Genomic DNA, 17,500 nt, shown 5'->3' on the forward strand with positions numbered 1-17,500 from the left:
CCTCTTGTAACGAAAAAGACCCCTGTGTGTAATGAAGGTATAGTAATCTGACGTGATTCTGCATCGAGCTCTACTTGATGGAAGCCCCATTTCAAGTCCAATTTACTGAAAACAGTAGACCCATTTAAATCGTGTAGGACTTCCGCGTTGGTAGGAATAGGGTGCCTCTCCCTTTCAATTGCTTCATTAGCTCTTCTCATATCGACACAGATGCGAATATCCCCATCTGGTTTCAGGACAACCACAAGAGGTGATACCCGTCCTCTGGGGTTGTTGGGTACTTCTTCGATTATTCTCCTCCTAAAGTAATTCATCTAATTCCTTGTCGACTTTCTCCCTCAGACCAAATGGTAATCTTCTGACAGGTTGTGCAACAGGTTTTACATCTTTGTTCACATGTAATTTCAGCTGGTAATCTTTCAATTTACCCACTCCCGTGAAAACATCAGGAAAGTTCTTAACAATGTCCACAGATGTCCCTTCACTTGTGATAGAGTATGCTTGGGGTGAGTTAGGAGGGCCAACTCTTAGCACATTCAATTTCTCTGCCGTATCCCTTTCAAGCAAAGCTCTGCCATGATTTTCCGCAGCGGTAAACGCGGCTACACATCTCTCTCCAGACGCCTCACAATAAACTTCACTCTCAAATTTTCCAACTACCTCAATGGGTTCACTTTGGCCGTAAGCAAACAGCTTCCTTTCGCACCTTTGGGATCTGCATTTCAAACCTTCCGGTTTTAAACTTTCCCACGTGTCACAATCCACAATATTGCATGTTGCTCCTGAGTCAATAAAGACATCCTTAAGCTGCACACCCCCAATACACAAATCAGCAACTCCAGTCAAGTCACCGCCACATTTTACAACAAAAGCATAATAATTTCTTTTCTACTTTAGATCGGCAACAGGCTGCAAAATGACCAAGGAGACCACACTTGTTACAGGCTTTCCTGAGTACTGGACAACTCCTGTCTCGTTCAGAATGACCAGTTCTGCCACAACGGGTGCATTTCCTTTCTTCAAAACCTTCTTTTCTTTTCTCTCCTTTTCTTTCCTTTGATGATCTTTTTGAAAGATTCTGTTAACTCGCTCAAGACCTCCCATGGACTGCATTTAAGTGTTGACCGCCTCATGGACTCGTGCAGTTTCCTGTAGCACAGTCAAGGTTGCATCACTCGCTTTTTCGAGAAATTTTTTTGAATCCTTACATTTTTCAATGATCTGGTCTCGGATGGCTTCATCCACATTAGCAAAATCACAAGATATGGCTTTCTGATGTAGTCGGCAAACAAACTGACCCATGGTTTCTCCCTCTGTCTGTTGCGTCTGGCGAAATACGTGTCGCTCAAATGGGACGTTGACTTTTGGCGTGAAATAAGTATCCAGAGCTGCTAAACAATTGTTAAATGTAGTTTCTTATCGTCAGGTACTAAAGTGTAGTAAATCTCTTGTAATTCCATACCTCCCGAATGTAACAGCAATGCTATTTTCTGACCTTCAGTGGTTACTCCTTTCGAGGCCACATAAAGGTTAAAGGCACGTTTCCATCGTTTCCATCGAACAGAAAGTGAATTTGGCTCTCCCTTTGAGGTAGGCCGTGGATGTCTAAGACTTGTTTCACAGTCGCTCCGCCAGGATCAGTGGGAGTCGTTGATGTGGTCGAGCCGCTCGCTTGCTCTCCAGACGCTGACATTCCGATTGTTTGGACGAAATAACCGCGCAAATTTTAATCCGCAACCACTTTGGTATTCCACTTATCACCGCCCTCGTCGCCAAATGTCTCTTAAGCTAAACACCACAATTTACAATGCTGTGAGTTAATTGATGATGATTTTACTGAACTATATTTTCTACTTAGAAACTAGATTTGAAATAAGATTTACGGTTTAACAGTTTTGTCCTCTAGTGCGACTTGGCCCTTAGTCGAACTTGCTTATCTACCAAAGTAATTGTAACAGACAAGCAAAATATCGATGACAGATTGTCGTATGTCCCTCATCTTCCAGCAGTAAATTAATGGATTCAGAGATGAATTAAGCAGCACCAAGGTCAAAAAGTAATGTTGGAAATGGAATATGGTCTTGCTAAGTACAGAGTTTATCAGAACAATATTAAGGCAGATGATAGGTAAGTAACAAACTAAGAAGACCAAGTAGGCGCAAAATGTGCTTCCCGCTAATTTAAAGCGCCTCGCGTCATTTGCTCTTTCTCTCCCATTCTGCTCTCGAACTTGCAGCACTTGAATTTGCTTTCGGTGCCGTCTAACTGTTAAATAGATTTTGCAATAAAGAATCGCGATGATTATGAGGCAAAGTATTTCACAAACTGTATGAATTTTTAATGCTCTTGTAAATTCCTCCCCCGTGAACCACAAATTAACAGTCGAGAGAAATCCACTGACCAAGAACAATAAGATCACCACAAAAACCGCACGATTATGAGTCACAATTTCTTGATATCTCAGGTGAAAAGTAATTGCTAAGAATCTGTCAACTGTTAAAGCCAACACACTTAGGAACGAGGCGTAGAATAAGAAATAACTAGTGACTACAAATGCAATCCTCGTGTTCTGTATGGTTGTCCTGTTTTGCGATGTTGCATTCAACGGCAAAATCATACGTGCGACATATAGAGGGTGGACAATCAACCCAACACAAAGATCAGAAACAGCCAAGCTCAAGTGAAAGACTTTTCACGGTTTTGGTAACGAAGAAGTTCGCCCTATCGCTTGAATTGTAATACTGTTCAAAATGGTCGCTGTCAAACATAGAAGAGCGTTGAAGACTCCATTAGCAATGAACGTGAAGTAAAATTCATCTGCCCGTCTGTTCATCGCCGAAATGATACGATATGAAACGATTGAAGCAACAACGTATTCAGGTTAGTGCTTTGGAGGTGAGGATCTCAGATTGATGTTATCCTTGGCTGTTGGAGCAGTGGTTAAGTTTAACTTTTCCGTTTCAATCATAACATTCATCAATTAAGGACTGTAAATACATGCTCGTACTGTCAGTTGATCGTAAAGTTTGGTCTTGGAAGCAACAGAAAAATTGAATTGATGATTTGAATTATAAAGTTTTTAATGACGACAAATATTTCAAAGCACTTTAAATTAATTTTGAGTGACATGTCAAAATAGTCCAGAAGCACAATAAATCAATTTGAAATATTTTCTAAAACGCGGTTTACAACGGCCAGCATCATGCAATTAAAAAATGGAAAACTATTTCTTAACTTTCAGGCTACCGTGTTTTGCCTGGCTCTTACTCTGTACTGGCTCGTACTCTTTCAGACTACGAAGATGCAACTTGTTTTGCCTGTCATACACTTTTCTCAACAGCAACGGTGAATTGGTTCTTTTCTGATTTTAAAGCAAACCATTTTTTAAGTTTTATACTTATGGAACTCGATAACTGAGGAATAAAACTCAACAGCTAGTACATCTTCGAACGTCTGCTTCCTCAATTCTCAGGTTAAACATGAAACGTTCAGTAGTGATGTATTGGTGTATTTGTTAATTTAAACACAAATTATTTCTTAACTTTCAGACTACGAAGATGCAACTTGTTTTGCCTGTCATACACTTTTCTCAACAGCAACGGTGAATTGGTTCTTTTCTGATTTTAAAACAAACCATTTTTAAGTTGTATACTTATGGAACTCGATAACTGAGGAATAAAACTCAACAGCTAGTACACCTTCGAACGTCTGCTTTCCTAATTCTCCGGTTAAACATGAAACGTTAGTGATGTATTGCTGTATTTGTTAATTCAAACACAGGCAAATTATTTCTTAACTTTCAGCTACGGTGATGCAACTTGTTTTGCCTGGCATACACGTTTCTCAACAGCAACGGTGAATTGGTTCTTTTCTGATTTTAAAGCAAACCATTTTTAAGTTTTATACTTATGGAACTCGATAACTGAGGAATAAAACTCAACAGCTATTACACCTTTGAACGTCTGCTTCCCTAATTGTCCGGTTAAACATGAAACGTTCGTTAGTGATGTTTTGGTGTATTTGTTGAATTTAAACACATTATTTCTTAACTTTCAGGCTACCGAGATGCACTTGTTTTGCCTGTCATACACTTTTCTCAACAGCAACGGTGAATTGGTTCTTTTCTGATTTTAAAGCAAAACATTTTTGAGTTGTATACTTATGGAACTCGATAAGTGAGGAATAAAACTCAACAGCTAGTACACCTTCGAACGTCTGCTTTTCTAATTCTCAGGTTAAACATGAAACGTTAGTGATGTATTGGTGTATTTGTTAATTTAAACACAGGCAAATTATTTCTTAACTTTCAGCTACCGAGATGCACCTTGTTTTGCCTGGCATACACTTTTCTCAACAGCAACGGTGAATTGGTTCTTTTAAGTTTTATATTTATGGAACTCGATAACTGAGGAATAGAACTCAACAGCTATTAAACCTTCGAACGTCTGCTTTCCTCATTGTCCAGTTAAACATGAAACGTTAGTGATGTTTGGTGTATTTGTTGAATTTAAACACAAATTATTTGTTAACTTTCAGGCTACGGAGATGAAACTTGTTTTGCCTGGCATACACTTTTCTCAACAGCGACGGTGAATTGGTTCTTTTCTGATTTTAAAGCAGACCATTTTTTAAGTTTTATACTTATGGAACTCGATAACTGAGGAATAAAACTCAACAGCTAGTACACCTTCGAACATCTGCTTCCCTAATTCTCAGGTTAAACATGAAACGTTAGTAATGTATTGGTGTATTTGTTAATTTAAACAAAGGCAAATTATTTCTTAACTTTCAGCTACCGAGATGCACTTGTTTTGCCTGGCATACACTTTTCTCAACAGCAACGGTGAATTGGTTCTTTTCTGATTTTAAAGCAAACTATTTTTAAGTTGTATACTTATGGAACTCGATAAGTGAGGAATAAAACGCAACAGCTAGTACACCTTCGAACATATGCTTTCCTAATTCTCAGGTTAAACATGAAACGTTAGTGATGTATTGGTGTATTTGTTAATTTAAACAAAGGCAAATTATTTCTTAACTTTCAGCTACCGAGATGCACTTGTTTTGCCTGGCATACACTTTTCTCAACAGCAACGGTGAATTGGTTCTTTTCTGATTTTAAAGCAAACTATTTTTAAGTTGTATACTTATGGAACTCGATAAGTGAGGAATAAAACGCAACAGCTAGTACACCTTCGAACATATGCTTTCCTAATTCTCAGGTTAAACATGAAACGTTAGTGATGTATTGGTGTATTTGTTAATTTAAACAAAGGCAAATTATTTCTTAACTTTCAGCTACCGAGATGCACTTGTTTTGCCTGGCATACACTTTTCTCAACAGCAACGGTAAATTGGTTCTTTTCTGATTTTAAAGCAAACCATTTTTAAGTTGTATACTTATGGAACTCGATAAGTGAGGAATAAAACGCAACAGCTAGTACACCTTCGAACATATGCTTTCCTAATTCTCAGGTTAAACATGAAACGTTAGTGATGTATTGATGTATTTGTTAATTTAAACAAAGGCAAATTATTTCTTAACTTTCAGCTACCGAGATGCACTTGTTTTGCCTGGCATACACCTTTCTCAACAGCAACGGTGAATTGGTTCTTTTCTGATTTTAAAGCAAACCCTTTTAGGTTTTATACTTATGGAACTCGATAACTGAGGAATAAAACTCAACAGCTATTACACCTTCGAACATCTGCTTCCCTAATTGTCCGGTTAAACATGAAACGTTAGTGATCTTTTGGTGTATTTGTTAATTTTTAAACACAAATTATTTCTTAACTTTCAGGCTACGGAGATGCAACTTGTTTTGCCTGGCATACACTTTTCTCAACAGCAACGGTGAATTGGTTCTTTTCTGATTTTAAAGCAAACCATTTTTAAGTTTTATACTTATGGAACTCGATAACTGAGGAATGAAACTCAACAGCTAGTACATCTTCGAACGTCTGCTTTCCTAATTGTCCGGTTAAACATGAAACGTTAGTGATGTTTTGGTGTATTTGTTGAATTTAAACACATTATTTCTTAACTTTCAGGCTACCGAGATGCAACTTGTTTTGCCTGTCATACACTTTTCTCAACAGCAACGGTGAATTGGTTCTTTCCTGATTTTAAAGCAAACCATTTTTAAGTTTTATACTTATGGAACTCGATAACTGAGGAATAAAACTCAACAGCTAGTACACCTTCGAACGTCTGCTTTCCTAATTGTCCGGTTAAACATGAAACGTTAGTGATGTATTGGTGTATTTGTTAATTTAAACACAGGCAAATTATTTCTTAACTTTCAGCTACCGAGATGCAACTTGTTTTGCCTGGCATACACTTTTCTCAACAGCAACGGTGAATTGGTTCTTTTCTGATTTTAAAGCAAAACATTTTTGAGTTGTACACTTATGGAACTCGATAAGTGAGGAATAAAACTCAACAGCTAGTACACCTTCGAACATATGCTTTCCTAATTCTCAGGTTAAACATGAAACGTTAGTGATGTATTGGTGTATTTGTTAATTTAAACAAAGGCAAATTATTTCTTAACTTTCAGCTACCGAGATGCACTTGTTTTGCCTGGCATACACCTTTCTCAACAGCAACGGTGAATTGGTTCTTTTCTGATTTTAAAGCAAACCCTTTTAGGTTTTATACTTATGGAACTCGATAACTGAGGAATAAAACTCAACAGCTATTACACCTTCGAACATCTGCTTCCCTAATTGTCCGGTTAAACATGAAACGTTAGTGATCTTTTGGTGTATTTGTTAATTTTTAAACACAAATTATTTCTTAACTTTCAGGCTACGGAGATGCAACTTGTTTTGCCTGGCATACACTTTTCTCAACAGCAACGGTGAATTGGTTCTTTTCTGATTTTAAAGCAAACCATTTTTAAGTTTTATACTTATGGAACTCGATAACTGAGGAATAAAACTCAACAGCTAGTACATCTTCGAACGTCTGCTTCCTCAATTCTCAGGTTAAACATGAAACGTTCAGTAGTGATGTATTGGTGTATTTGTTAATTTAAACACAAATTATTTCTTAACTTTCAGACTACGAAGATGCAACTTGTTTTGCCTGTCATACACTTTTCTCAACAGCAACGGTGAATTGGTTCTTTTCTGATTTTAAAACAAACCATTTTTAAGTTGTATACTTATGGAACTCGATAACTGAGGAATAAAACTCAACAGCTAGTACACCTACGAACAGCTTCTTTCCTAATTCTCAGGTTAAACATGAAACTTTCGTGATGTATTGGTGTATTTGTTGAATTTAAACGCAGGCAAATTATTTCTTAACTTTCAGCTACCGAGATGCAACTTGTTTTGCCTGGCATACACCTTTCTAAACAGCAACAGTGAATTGGTTCTCTTCTGATTTTAAAGCAAACCATTTTTAAGTTTTATACTTATGGAACTCGATAACTGAGGAACTGGGAAATTTAGAATGCCCAATTGCATTCTCGATCCCAGAGCTGCGATTGTCTTGGCCAGCGCCGCAGATCGAGAGCTCTGGCTGGTCCGCATTCTCGTACCCTGAGCTGCGATCCTCTTGGCCAGCGCCACGGATCAATCCGTGGCGCTGGCCAAGAGGATCAGAGCTCTGGGTACAAGAATGGCTGGTCCGCAATCACAGACTTTCGGTCGTCCTTCGCAGGCTCTATTCTTTTTCAAAATGGCGGACCAAGCCAAGATCTCTTTACGGGTCCGCAAATGATCCCAGGACCGCAAAGGATCCCAGAAAAGTAAATAATCCTCAAAATGTACCGCAAATGATCCCCATATTGGACTGCAAATGATCCCGGAGCGCAAATGATCCCGAAAAAAAAGTGAGGAATGGCATGGAGGGTGGAATGGTCTGGATAGAGGATTCATGTGGAGAGCGCTTTAAATTATGCATGGATAGGAACCGGTTTCTGCCTCATTATAGTTTAAATTTGCCACATTTAATTAACGGATACAATCATCAACAAGTGACTTGGACGCAATAGCCCTTTTTACGGTTAGTTTTTCTCATTTGCATTACAATGTAATCTCTCGTGGATGCGAGGCAATTTCGGGTTAAAACTGCAAAATAGCCCAAAATCGCCTCACATACATGCTAGATTATACTGTAATGCCAATAAGAAAAACTAACCGTGAAAAGGGCTATTCTTAACCATAGTTAATAGATGTAGGATGGTTATGAAACTCGACAAGTTTCTTTGTTTCGTGATTTTGTTCGGTTTTTTGGCCTTGACCCTGCACAAAACCGACAAAAACACACCTTTTTCGGCAGGATAACCAATCAAAAGCTTCGACTAATTTATTCGAAATTAACTTGCGCACCAAAAACAAAAGATTGTGCAGGGTCACATTCGGTTCAACATCAAATTGCGACTGTATTGTTCCTGCTTTTGAAATTCCCAGGGTTTCATAACCAGTCCCTAGATTAACTATGTCTAAACCGATTGTGACCAGACGTCGGTTTCTCGAGAAGTGGATCGATGACTTTTAGCATGCTTTTTCGAGATAACTAAAAGCGGATTGTGAAACACTTAAACCCTCTCCCTTCTTGAGATAAAGAGGGAATTGTGACATGTGAAAGGTTTAGGGACTTTCGAGAAACGGGCCACTGATCTCTTTGACGAGGCGAAAAGTACGCCACCCGGGCCCGGCTAGCAACAATCGTAACATTAATAACTAGAACGCAATGTTTTAGCCTATAAGCTTTGCTTCAACGTGCAATACTGCAGTTTTGTTTTTTCCCATATCCTTGACTAAAAGTCGTCCAGTAAATAACTATTACAGAAAACGCTATCATTTGCGTAGACCTGCAATGCTCCACCGCTCTTAAATACACCTTGTGTGTAGCATTCGAATTTTCTTCCACATCTGGGACAAATCTCTTCATAAATCTGTTATTTTTTCCTTCGCTGCATTTTTGCTTTAATTCCTGAGCAATGGTTAGCTGGGGATTCTGAGCAGCTATTGGTTCCAGGCTATGGTAATGCAGCTCTGCTTCATGGTCAAGTAAGGCCATATCTCCAGTGGCTTCGTTTCCATAACCAGCTCCGGGGTAGATAATTTTCAATACCGTTTCTCCTAAGCTTGTTACTACCGCCACCGGGATTTCAAACATGTTAATTAGGTCCCATAAAGCAATCCAGTCACCCCATTCACTATCCATAGCCATCCTTCTCAGATAGGTATCCCATGCTCCGTGTTTGATAAATTCTCTGAAATCAGTCCCGTTCGGGGTTGTTTGATTACTACGGAGGTAATTTACCAAGTCACATCGCACTTTTGTGACCCTTCCGAGGCGTATTAGCTAGTCATTCATTGCATGGAATTGACAGTTCCCATCTTTGGGGATTGGAGGCTGGCGATATGTTAATCCTGCCTTTCCCAATTCCATGTCCAACCTACTTTTTTGGTGATTCACCTTTGTCTGAAGCTTGCTTACCGTTTGCCATCTACTGGAAAACCTCGGGTGAATCGTTTTCACTGCGCAAGGATGATGCAAGATTTAGTAAATCGCTCGCCATCTCATTTCGAGGATCTTCGTTGAGAGTAAGGCTGCAATGGTTGCCACTCGGAAACAGCAACCGTTTAGCAAAATGACAGGTAAATACACCGCAATTGGTGTCATTCCTTTGCTTTGGACATTGAGGTGTACACTCGCCCCAATTGTCCTCCTGGAAGACAGCTTTATCCTCATCAGAAATACACTGGAGCTCATTTCTTATAAATGTTTCTTTGATTGTATCAAAAATTGTTCGGTAAGTTTCTGTCGTGCAACTAGAGCAATCGTAAATGTAAAGGGCATAAATTAACAACACTTATAACGATCAGCAGCCAATGGTGCTCGGCAGGAAGGTGTACAGGTGTTATCAGTTTTTCGTACTCCCAGAGAGTGTTGTTGCCTATGTGTTTGGAGTACGTGGAGGTTTCAATCGGTCGATGCAACGAAGGATAAAAGTAGGACGTTGCAACTCCCCAGTTTCCTTCTTTAATGTCCTCAGTATTCGTCAAAAATTCAAAATACAAATTACTGGTATCGCCATTAACCTTTTCACAGGAACGTATTTGATTTATGCTGGCCTCTAACAAAGTGGCATTGCTTGTCATTCGCTTGGCTGGTTGATCTATGGACTCTTTGTGATCTCTGAATCTGGCAGTTCGTTTACCATTGTAACTCTTTGCTTTTCGTTGTCTCTCATTTTCTTCCTCTTTCGTGACTGAAGTAACATCATCTACTTTAAACCAGTCCTTTTTGCTTTTCCGTGTCTCTGGGTCATTGTAACTGATCAAATTCTTGTGCACGGTGTGATCTGCCTCAATGATAACTCCTTCACAAGTGCTCTTTAGGGAGTTCTTTTTCCCTTGACTATTTTTTTTGAAATGGGAATGCGAATCAAAACAGTTTCTCCTTTGTAATAGAGTGAAGGTGGATTTCGCCTTAACTCCCACTTTACCATATACTGTGCAGCCTCATTAGAAGCATCCAGAGCTTCCTGTCTGATAGCATCTCGTTCGATTTCTAGCTCCAATAGTTCTTCTCTCTTGCTGTCACCCGTTTCAAAACTAATGTTATTTTCTTCCAGAACATCACATTCTTTCTTTCCCACAAGAAACAGTTTATTTCGAATTCTATTCGGTTTTCTACCAAAATACACTTCAATCGGACTGAGGAATCCCAGAGAACTATGGGGGGATTCATTGTATAGTTGTTGGTAATGTTGAAGGTACTCCACCCAGTTTAGATCGCCGCCGTTATTTATCGAATCAAACCCAAGTTTCTCGTTCCACGTTCTGTGTGAGCGCTGGTCTTTTCCTTGCGTTTTAGGACTGTAGGCCGAGCTTTTAACTATGCGAACGTTTAGCGCTTCACAAACAGTCTTTATCACTCCCTTAAATTCCGGACCTTGATCGCTTTGCAAAATTTCTGGGGGGCCGTGCTCCATGTAAATGTCCAAAAGATGCTCTGCCACTTCACTGGTCTCTTTTGTTTGAAGAGGACGCAAGAAAAGAAATCTACTAAAAATATCAATAACAGACATTATGTACTTATATGTGTCACCATCTATATTGCCTGGCAAGCTAACCATACTAACAAGATCCACTTGATGCCTTTCTTGTATTTTGGATGCTTTGATTGGTCGGAGAGACACCTTATTATAAAAAAGGGGTCTCACGGCTTTTTGTTGCTGTCTCATTGAATTTAGATTGCGTTGGATAATTCGACGCGATAAACCACAGTAAGTATGAGACATTTGTCTGTTTAGTTTTTTTGCGCCTTCACCTTTAATTTCGTGGTACGCGGAATTCACAAGCTGAGAGACCTCTGACTTTTTCACCACAATGCAATTATTTTTCTTTTCGACGATTCTTTTCTTCTTCTGCCCAACTACTGGATCATGGACTTCTTTTAGGTCATAGATATCACTTCTTAACTTTTTATAAACCCGTTGCATTAAGCCTTGGTCACCTTTCTTAGGCCAGTCGAGAAGTGATTTCTCACCAGATAATATACTGAAAAGAGCATCGTACACGTCATCATCCAAAGGCAGATTTTTTCGCGTTGGCTAGGGATAGAAAGTTGAATCTGTTAGATTTCTTGAAAACCGACCCTTTTCATTTACGGGCAAATAACAAGTATCGCGGGGTAGGGGAGGGGGGGGGGGGGGGGAGACGGGGATGCTCGTCGTCTCGCTTAGGGGTGTAAATTTTGGATTTTGGTCTTGCTTAGGGTGTTCCGGGCAAAGCGCCAATATTTTAAGCCGCCAAGGTCAAAATTTGCGTAAGCCACGCCTAGATTTGTCTCCTTTAGGGGTCACAAAAAGCTTGAGCCACGCCCAGATGGTCTCCGTTAGGGGTTAAATTTAAAATTTCCGACGAGCATCCCCGTCTGTTCCATATGGGAGTCTCCCCCCCCCCCCCCCCCCCCACCCCGGGCTTCGAGGGCGAAGCTCACAAATGACATCAAATGACACTTGCCAGAGATACACGTGGCAATTCTAAATTCCCACGAGAATTTCGTACTCTGTATGTCGGTTACTGAAACGAGTCTGCCAGATATTTATAACTTTTTCAGTAAAAACTGAAATATCAGTTTTTAAGGATAAATTGTCTTGGGTTTCCAAGGAAAGGAGGTTGTCGTGTGTTGGCCAGAGTTGTTCGAATATCCCGACTGTTTGTTTTCGTTTCGTGGTTTTGCAGTAACTGGTCAAGCGCGTGTCAATACCAAATGTCGCAGAATCGAGGCCGCTGGCAGACCCGATTTTGCTAGGAAGATCGAAAGAGACTGGAGAAACGGGACCCTGGTCACAATCAGTTTAGAATTCCGTCCAAGTTAGTTTTTGACGATTGCATCCGATAATTAAATGTGGCAAATTTATGACAGCCTGGTAAGAAACAAAATTCTTCCTTTCTTGAAAACTATAATGATGCAGAAACCTGTTGTGAGCCATGCATGATTTAAAGTGCTTTTAATAAAAATAAGCGCTCTTCACATTAATTCTCTATCCACACCAATCCACCCTCCATGTCATTCCTTACTTTTTTTTGTTCGGGATCATTTGCGATCCTGGGATCATTTGCGGTGCAGTTTGGGGATCATTTGCGGACCCGTACAGACCCTCTTGACTCTATTATGTGTAATAAAGGGCAGAATGTTACTCATATAGCGAAGAAAATATGGAATGGGGACCGGCCCGTCCGTTGGCGCAATTTTAAATTGAGGCAATACACAAAAGCCAGTTTTAAGTATTATAAAACTTGCTATTACCGTTTCCTCGTATATTGTCGGAGTAAGACTTTATTTAGTCACTGACTACATTTATACTGAAGTATGCTTCTCCATAAGTTTGCTTCCCGTACGATTTTAGCATTAAGTGTAGCTTTTCCTTTGCTGCTTGTGAACAGATTAACTACATTGGTTTCTATTTTTTTGTGTTTTATAATTTAAAGAAAAAATATTTGAGTCAATAATTTCAGTCACATTGTTGAGTAGAAACAATTCGACTCCTGTGGTGTCATTCGTGGTCGATTCTGGGCTGAGTTACCTTTTTAACGCGAAAGGATAAGTTGAATTCCCGGAATGATATAAATTGATGCTGGGAATTTAATCCACCGGGTAAAGGACTACCTTTTGTATTAACTCTATTGTATACCCTGACCTTCACTATCAACAGGCTCTTGAACAAGCCAACATTGCCAGTTTAGAGGATAGACGCTCCCACCTGTGTCTTAAAGTGTGGCACAGTATAAAAAATAACCCGGATGGCCAGCAGCACCGCCTTCTCCCTCCCGTAAGATCCGAATGCCACTCTTACCATCTTAAGAACAGTAGCAGTTCTAACCGCTTCCAGTATAGAACAAAACGCTTCGGTTCTAGTTTTTTCCCAGCAATGGCGAAAATTAACTAATCTTTCGAGTCTAGTTATCTCTAGTATTGTCTTTTATCTATATCTGAATTGTAAATAACTTATAAATAGCCTGTAATCCCAGTCCCTTTGAAACAAATGTAATCTTATCTTTAGTTGTAACTTATGTAAGCACATTGTATTTCATGGTTTTTATGCCACCATGTGTATTTTAATAAACCATTATTATTATTATTGGCTATTGACAACACGAGTTGAGGTCATCCGGCTTCAGAATCTCAAGAAATTCTGTTGTCAGGTGATCGTATAAATATTCTTCACATTCTCCGTTATCCAATCTGGTTCAATTCACTCCAGTGGTCCCGTTCGATGCAATCCTGGCTTTTGTTTTTTTTTTTCAACCACTTGCACATTGACACAGAGATTAGAAAGCCCATATTCTGCCATGCAACCTACCCTGCCTCATACGCGGCTTCAATTTTATTATTTTCTTCTCTGTTCTGCCCCGTTTACCCTTCTTATCAAAACCAAGATCTGATTTGATCCGCCCGATATATTCTGAAATGTTAACCATCTCACCCCGACAAATCCCTAAACAGATATTTCTGCATGCTTTACGCACTGCGAGGCTTCGAACTGAGTTGAGTGGTCTTTTCCCTAGTTTAATTCAGCAAGAGGCATTGGAATGCGCATGCTGAAAATTCATTTGTGCCTAACCTACCAAGGGCTTACATGTTTCTACCAGAGAGGTTTTTCACCCCTTTTGCCCCATTTTTAGTCTTGCTCGTGGTTTCATCAAACGACTTTGCAAAGTAGTTCAACATTGTTCAGCGAATGTGACAACGATGTTGTTTCGGGCTAACAATGGAAACTCCACAAAGCTGTTTAGACAGACTTAAAGTGAGTAATATGAAAGCGGTTTCGTTTACTTTGGTCAATGAGCACATATCAACAGTATTTATAAATCTTACGTAGTTAGTCTCCTTTGACCGTTTTTTGTTTTTCTTTCTTCATCGTAGCACTTCTTTGACTAGTGCGTAAACATGATAAACTGGACTCTTTGACTTAACTTGACTTCACTTAACTTGTTTTGACTTAACTTCATAAATTTTAGAATTAAAGTAATCTTGTTTGATAAACAAAACTTATGTTCGAAGAGTACAAATTGTTTATGATTTTGAAATTTTCCGTTGCTATTACAAAAATTTGGAGGGACAAACAAAGATTATTATGGTATTTTCCAAAGTGGCCTATTGACAGTCTTAGTTCTTGCATAAAGAGACAAACAAATCCGGCGTTAATTGAATTTTTTTGAAGTTTTTTCGACTGTATTATTTTAAACAATTTTTTAAAGGGAATTTGTAAATTAAAATTTGCAAATGAAGATTGTAAAACGAACAAAAAGAGAATACGATTATGGTTTCTTTGAATCCTATGTAAAATATGAAGCAATTTCAACTTCTTAATTACACTCGAGCTAAGATTTGCCAGGCGAACATTAGCAACAAGCTCAATTAAGCTGAATTTTGGAGTTTTGATCCGACAAACTCTGTGTTACACTGATGAATTTTTGTTGACTATAAAAGTAGACTACACTAATAACAGTGTAATAGTCATAGTTCTCTGTCAGCCAAATTACAATTCTTTCATTGCACAAAGACTGAAGCCAATTCCAACTTCATTGCTCGAACTGTTACTTCCAGGCATTTTGCACTACACGTTTAAAAGAACTTTCATGAAGTATACTTAATGTTTGCAACAATAGGCTTGATCAGTTTAGAATAACATAAGGCTGTAGTCGCCAAATTAAAATAACAATAATAAAAAGTAATTGAGCCTCGGCCTAAAATTCCATCCAAAAAAGATAGTGAATGGCGACCGATACACCGTTAATTTGAGTAGTATTGCAATGGACTGCGTTTCATCCGTGAAAATTTATGTAGTGATGGCCGAGATATAAACAGATTCGTCAAACTAAAGAATAACACACTTAATTTAATTCACAAACACGCCATGCTTCTCCACTTCTGTACATTATGTAGCAATCACCTATCTCTTAAGCTAAACACTACATTCCCTTCCTTTGTGAAAACAGAACTCAACTTATGACAAGCAATAAAATGTTCAAAACGCTTAACACAGTCTATTGTCCCGAGATTCATAAACAATCTCAACAATCTCAAAACTTGCTTTTTTTCTAACAGTCTCAACAGTCTTTTAAAAACTATTCACTTTTCCACAACAAAGTCCTTAAACTTAGCTGGCATCCGTATAGTTCGGTTTGGCCTCCTCCGTGGCTCTCTGGTTTCTGAGATTTCTGAGGTACCTATAGGTAAGGGTGAGATCATCGGACTTGCTGGGCTTTCAGCTCCCACATAGTTCTCCGGCTTCTCTGGGGCTTTATAAGGTTTAACAAAAGAATTATTTCTCCGGTGTACTACACCTTCGGTTGATTTCAAGGTTAGTTCTTGTCCCTCATTTGTCTCATCAGTGTAAGGCTCAGTCTCAAAGTTGGGAGTTAACTTTCCGGATGACTTGCTGTTCTTGACAAGGACTTTATCTTTAGGAGTGATCGAGTTACCAAGAGCGTGTTGCCGTTTGTCAGCATACTCTTTGCCAGCAACCTTCTGATTCCAGTCGCGATCTCTGATGCCTTCATCCAACACTCTTATTGGGACGTAGCTCCGATAACTCGGTTTTAAGTTCCAAACATTAGAATTGCTGGGCTTGCTCCTGTACTGCTGTGGGGGGTTGTTCTGTATGCTAACAGGAATTTGTTCAATTCTTCTTTCCACTTTTCCCTTCTGCTTCAGCTATTTTGAGTGACTTCAACAACGTTCGGTTCTGGGGCTCTACTTCCCCATTTGCTTGGGGCCAGAGGTGTGTGGATTTTCCATGTTCAATCCCATGTTCAGTTAGAAAAGCTTCAAATTCTTCGGATACAAATTGAGGAGCTTTATCCGATTTAAGACTGAATGGGTAGCCATACCGTGTAAATATGGGCGTTAGCGCTTCAATCATCTTTTGAGAGGTGGTTGTGCGCATGACAACTATTTCAAAGAAACGGCTGTAGTAATGCACTACTACAAGAAGGTTTTCTACAGAAGGAAATGGACCTAAGACATCGATGGCTACATCTTGCCACGGTCCGGAAGGTTCTACGCGCGGTTCTACGCGCTACATTGGTTCAGGTGGACAAAATTCTCCCACTACTTGGCATCCCGGGCAGCCTCTGCAAACGTTCTCCGCATCAAAGTCTATTTTGGGCCACCAAACTTTCGTTCTCAACTGGGTTTTCATCTTTATAATACCTTTATGCCCCTCTTGTGCTAAAAGCAGTACTTCATGACTAACTTTCCTATTGCGCAAAGTTCATTCTTCACACTAAGGTAATAAGGCATTTTGCATTGAGACCAGTCACCAGTTTGTAGGTAGTATCTAACACTACACAGTTCAGGATCATTTTCTGGATCTCTTTCAACTTCTCTTGCAGTCATAGCTATTGGCGTACTTTCTTGTACAACAACTCTAACAAAGTCAGCTTCCTCGCCACTGGGATCTTTCTGATAGATAGAATTTAACCTTGAAAGGGCGTCAGCGATGTTGGTCTTACCCGGACGGTTAATCACTTTGAAATTGTATCCCAGCAAACGAAGGACCCATCGTTCTATTCGTGCAGACGGCTTAGAGGAAGTGTTATAGATGTGCTTCAGAGGTTTATGATCGGTCTCTAGTTCAAATTCTCGACCATAAACATACAGCTTGAACCTCTCGCAAGCCCATGCCAACGCAAGACCTTCCTTTTCTGTGTGGGAATAGCGCCTTTCCACGTCGGTAAGATTTCGCGATGCATAGGAGACCACCCTCCACATGCCATCTTGTAGCTGATCGAGAACAGCTCCTATACCTGTGGGACCTGCGTCGGTTACTATTCGCGTTCTGCATTCATTCTTGAAGTAGGCGAGTGTATCTGCTTTGGTTAGCAGATCTTTCAACTTCCGGAAGGATTTCTCTTGGGCGTCTCCCCACGTGAAATATTGATCCCCTATTGTAAGGATTCTGAGCGGTTTGGCGACCTGGGTGTAATCTGGCAGGAACTTGGCACAGTATTGTACTAA

General features: G+C 39.6%; 1 protein-coding gene across 1 annotated transcript; it reads right to left on the minus strand.

Moving 5' to 3' along the window:
• Positions 1-1,933: 1,933 nt before the first annotated feature.
• On the minus strand, positions 1,934-2,617 carry LOC138040607 (melanocyte-stimulating hormone receptor-like). The gene has a single exon (XM_068886302.1). It carries the CDS (start codon positions 2,615-2,617, stop codon positions 1,934-1,936), a length of 684 nt encoding a protein of 227 aa, XP_068742403.1.
• Positions 2,618-17,500: the final 14,883 nt, after the last annotated feature.

The sequence above is a fragment of the Montipora capricornis genome, chromosome 3, assembly GCF_036669925.1.
Source record: "Montipora capricornis isolate CH-2021 chromosome 3, ASM3666992v2, whole genome shotgun sequence".
In the NCBI taxonomy this organism is placed as follows: Eukaryota; Metazoa; Cnidaria; class Anthozoa; order Scleractinia; family Acroporidae; genus Montipora; species Montipora capricornis.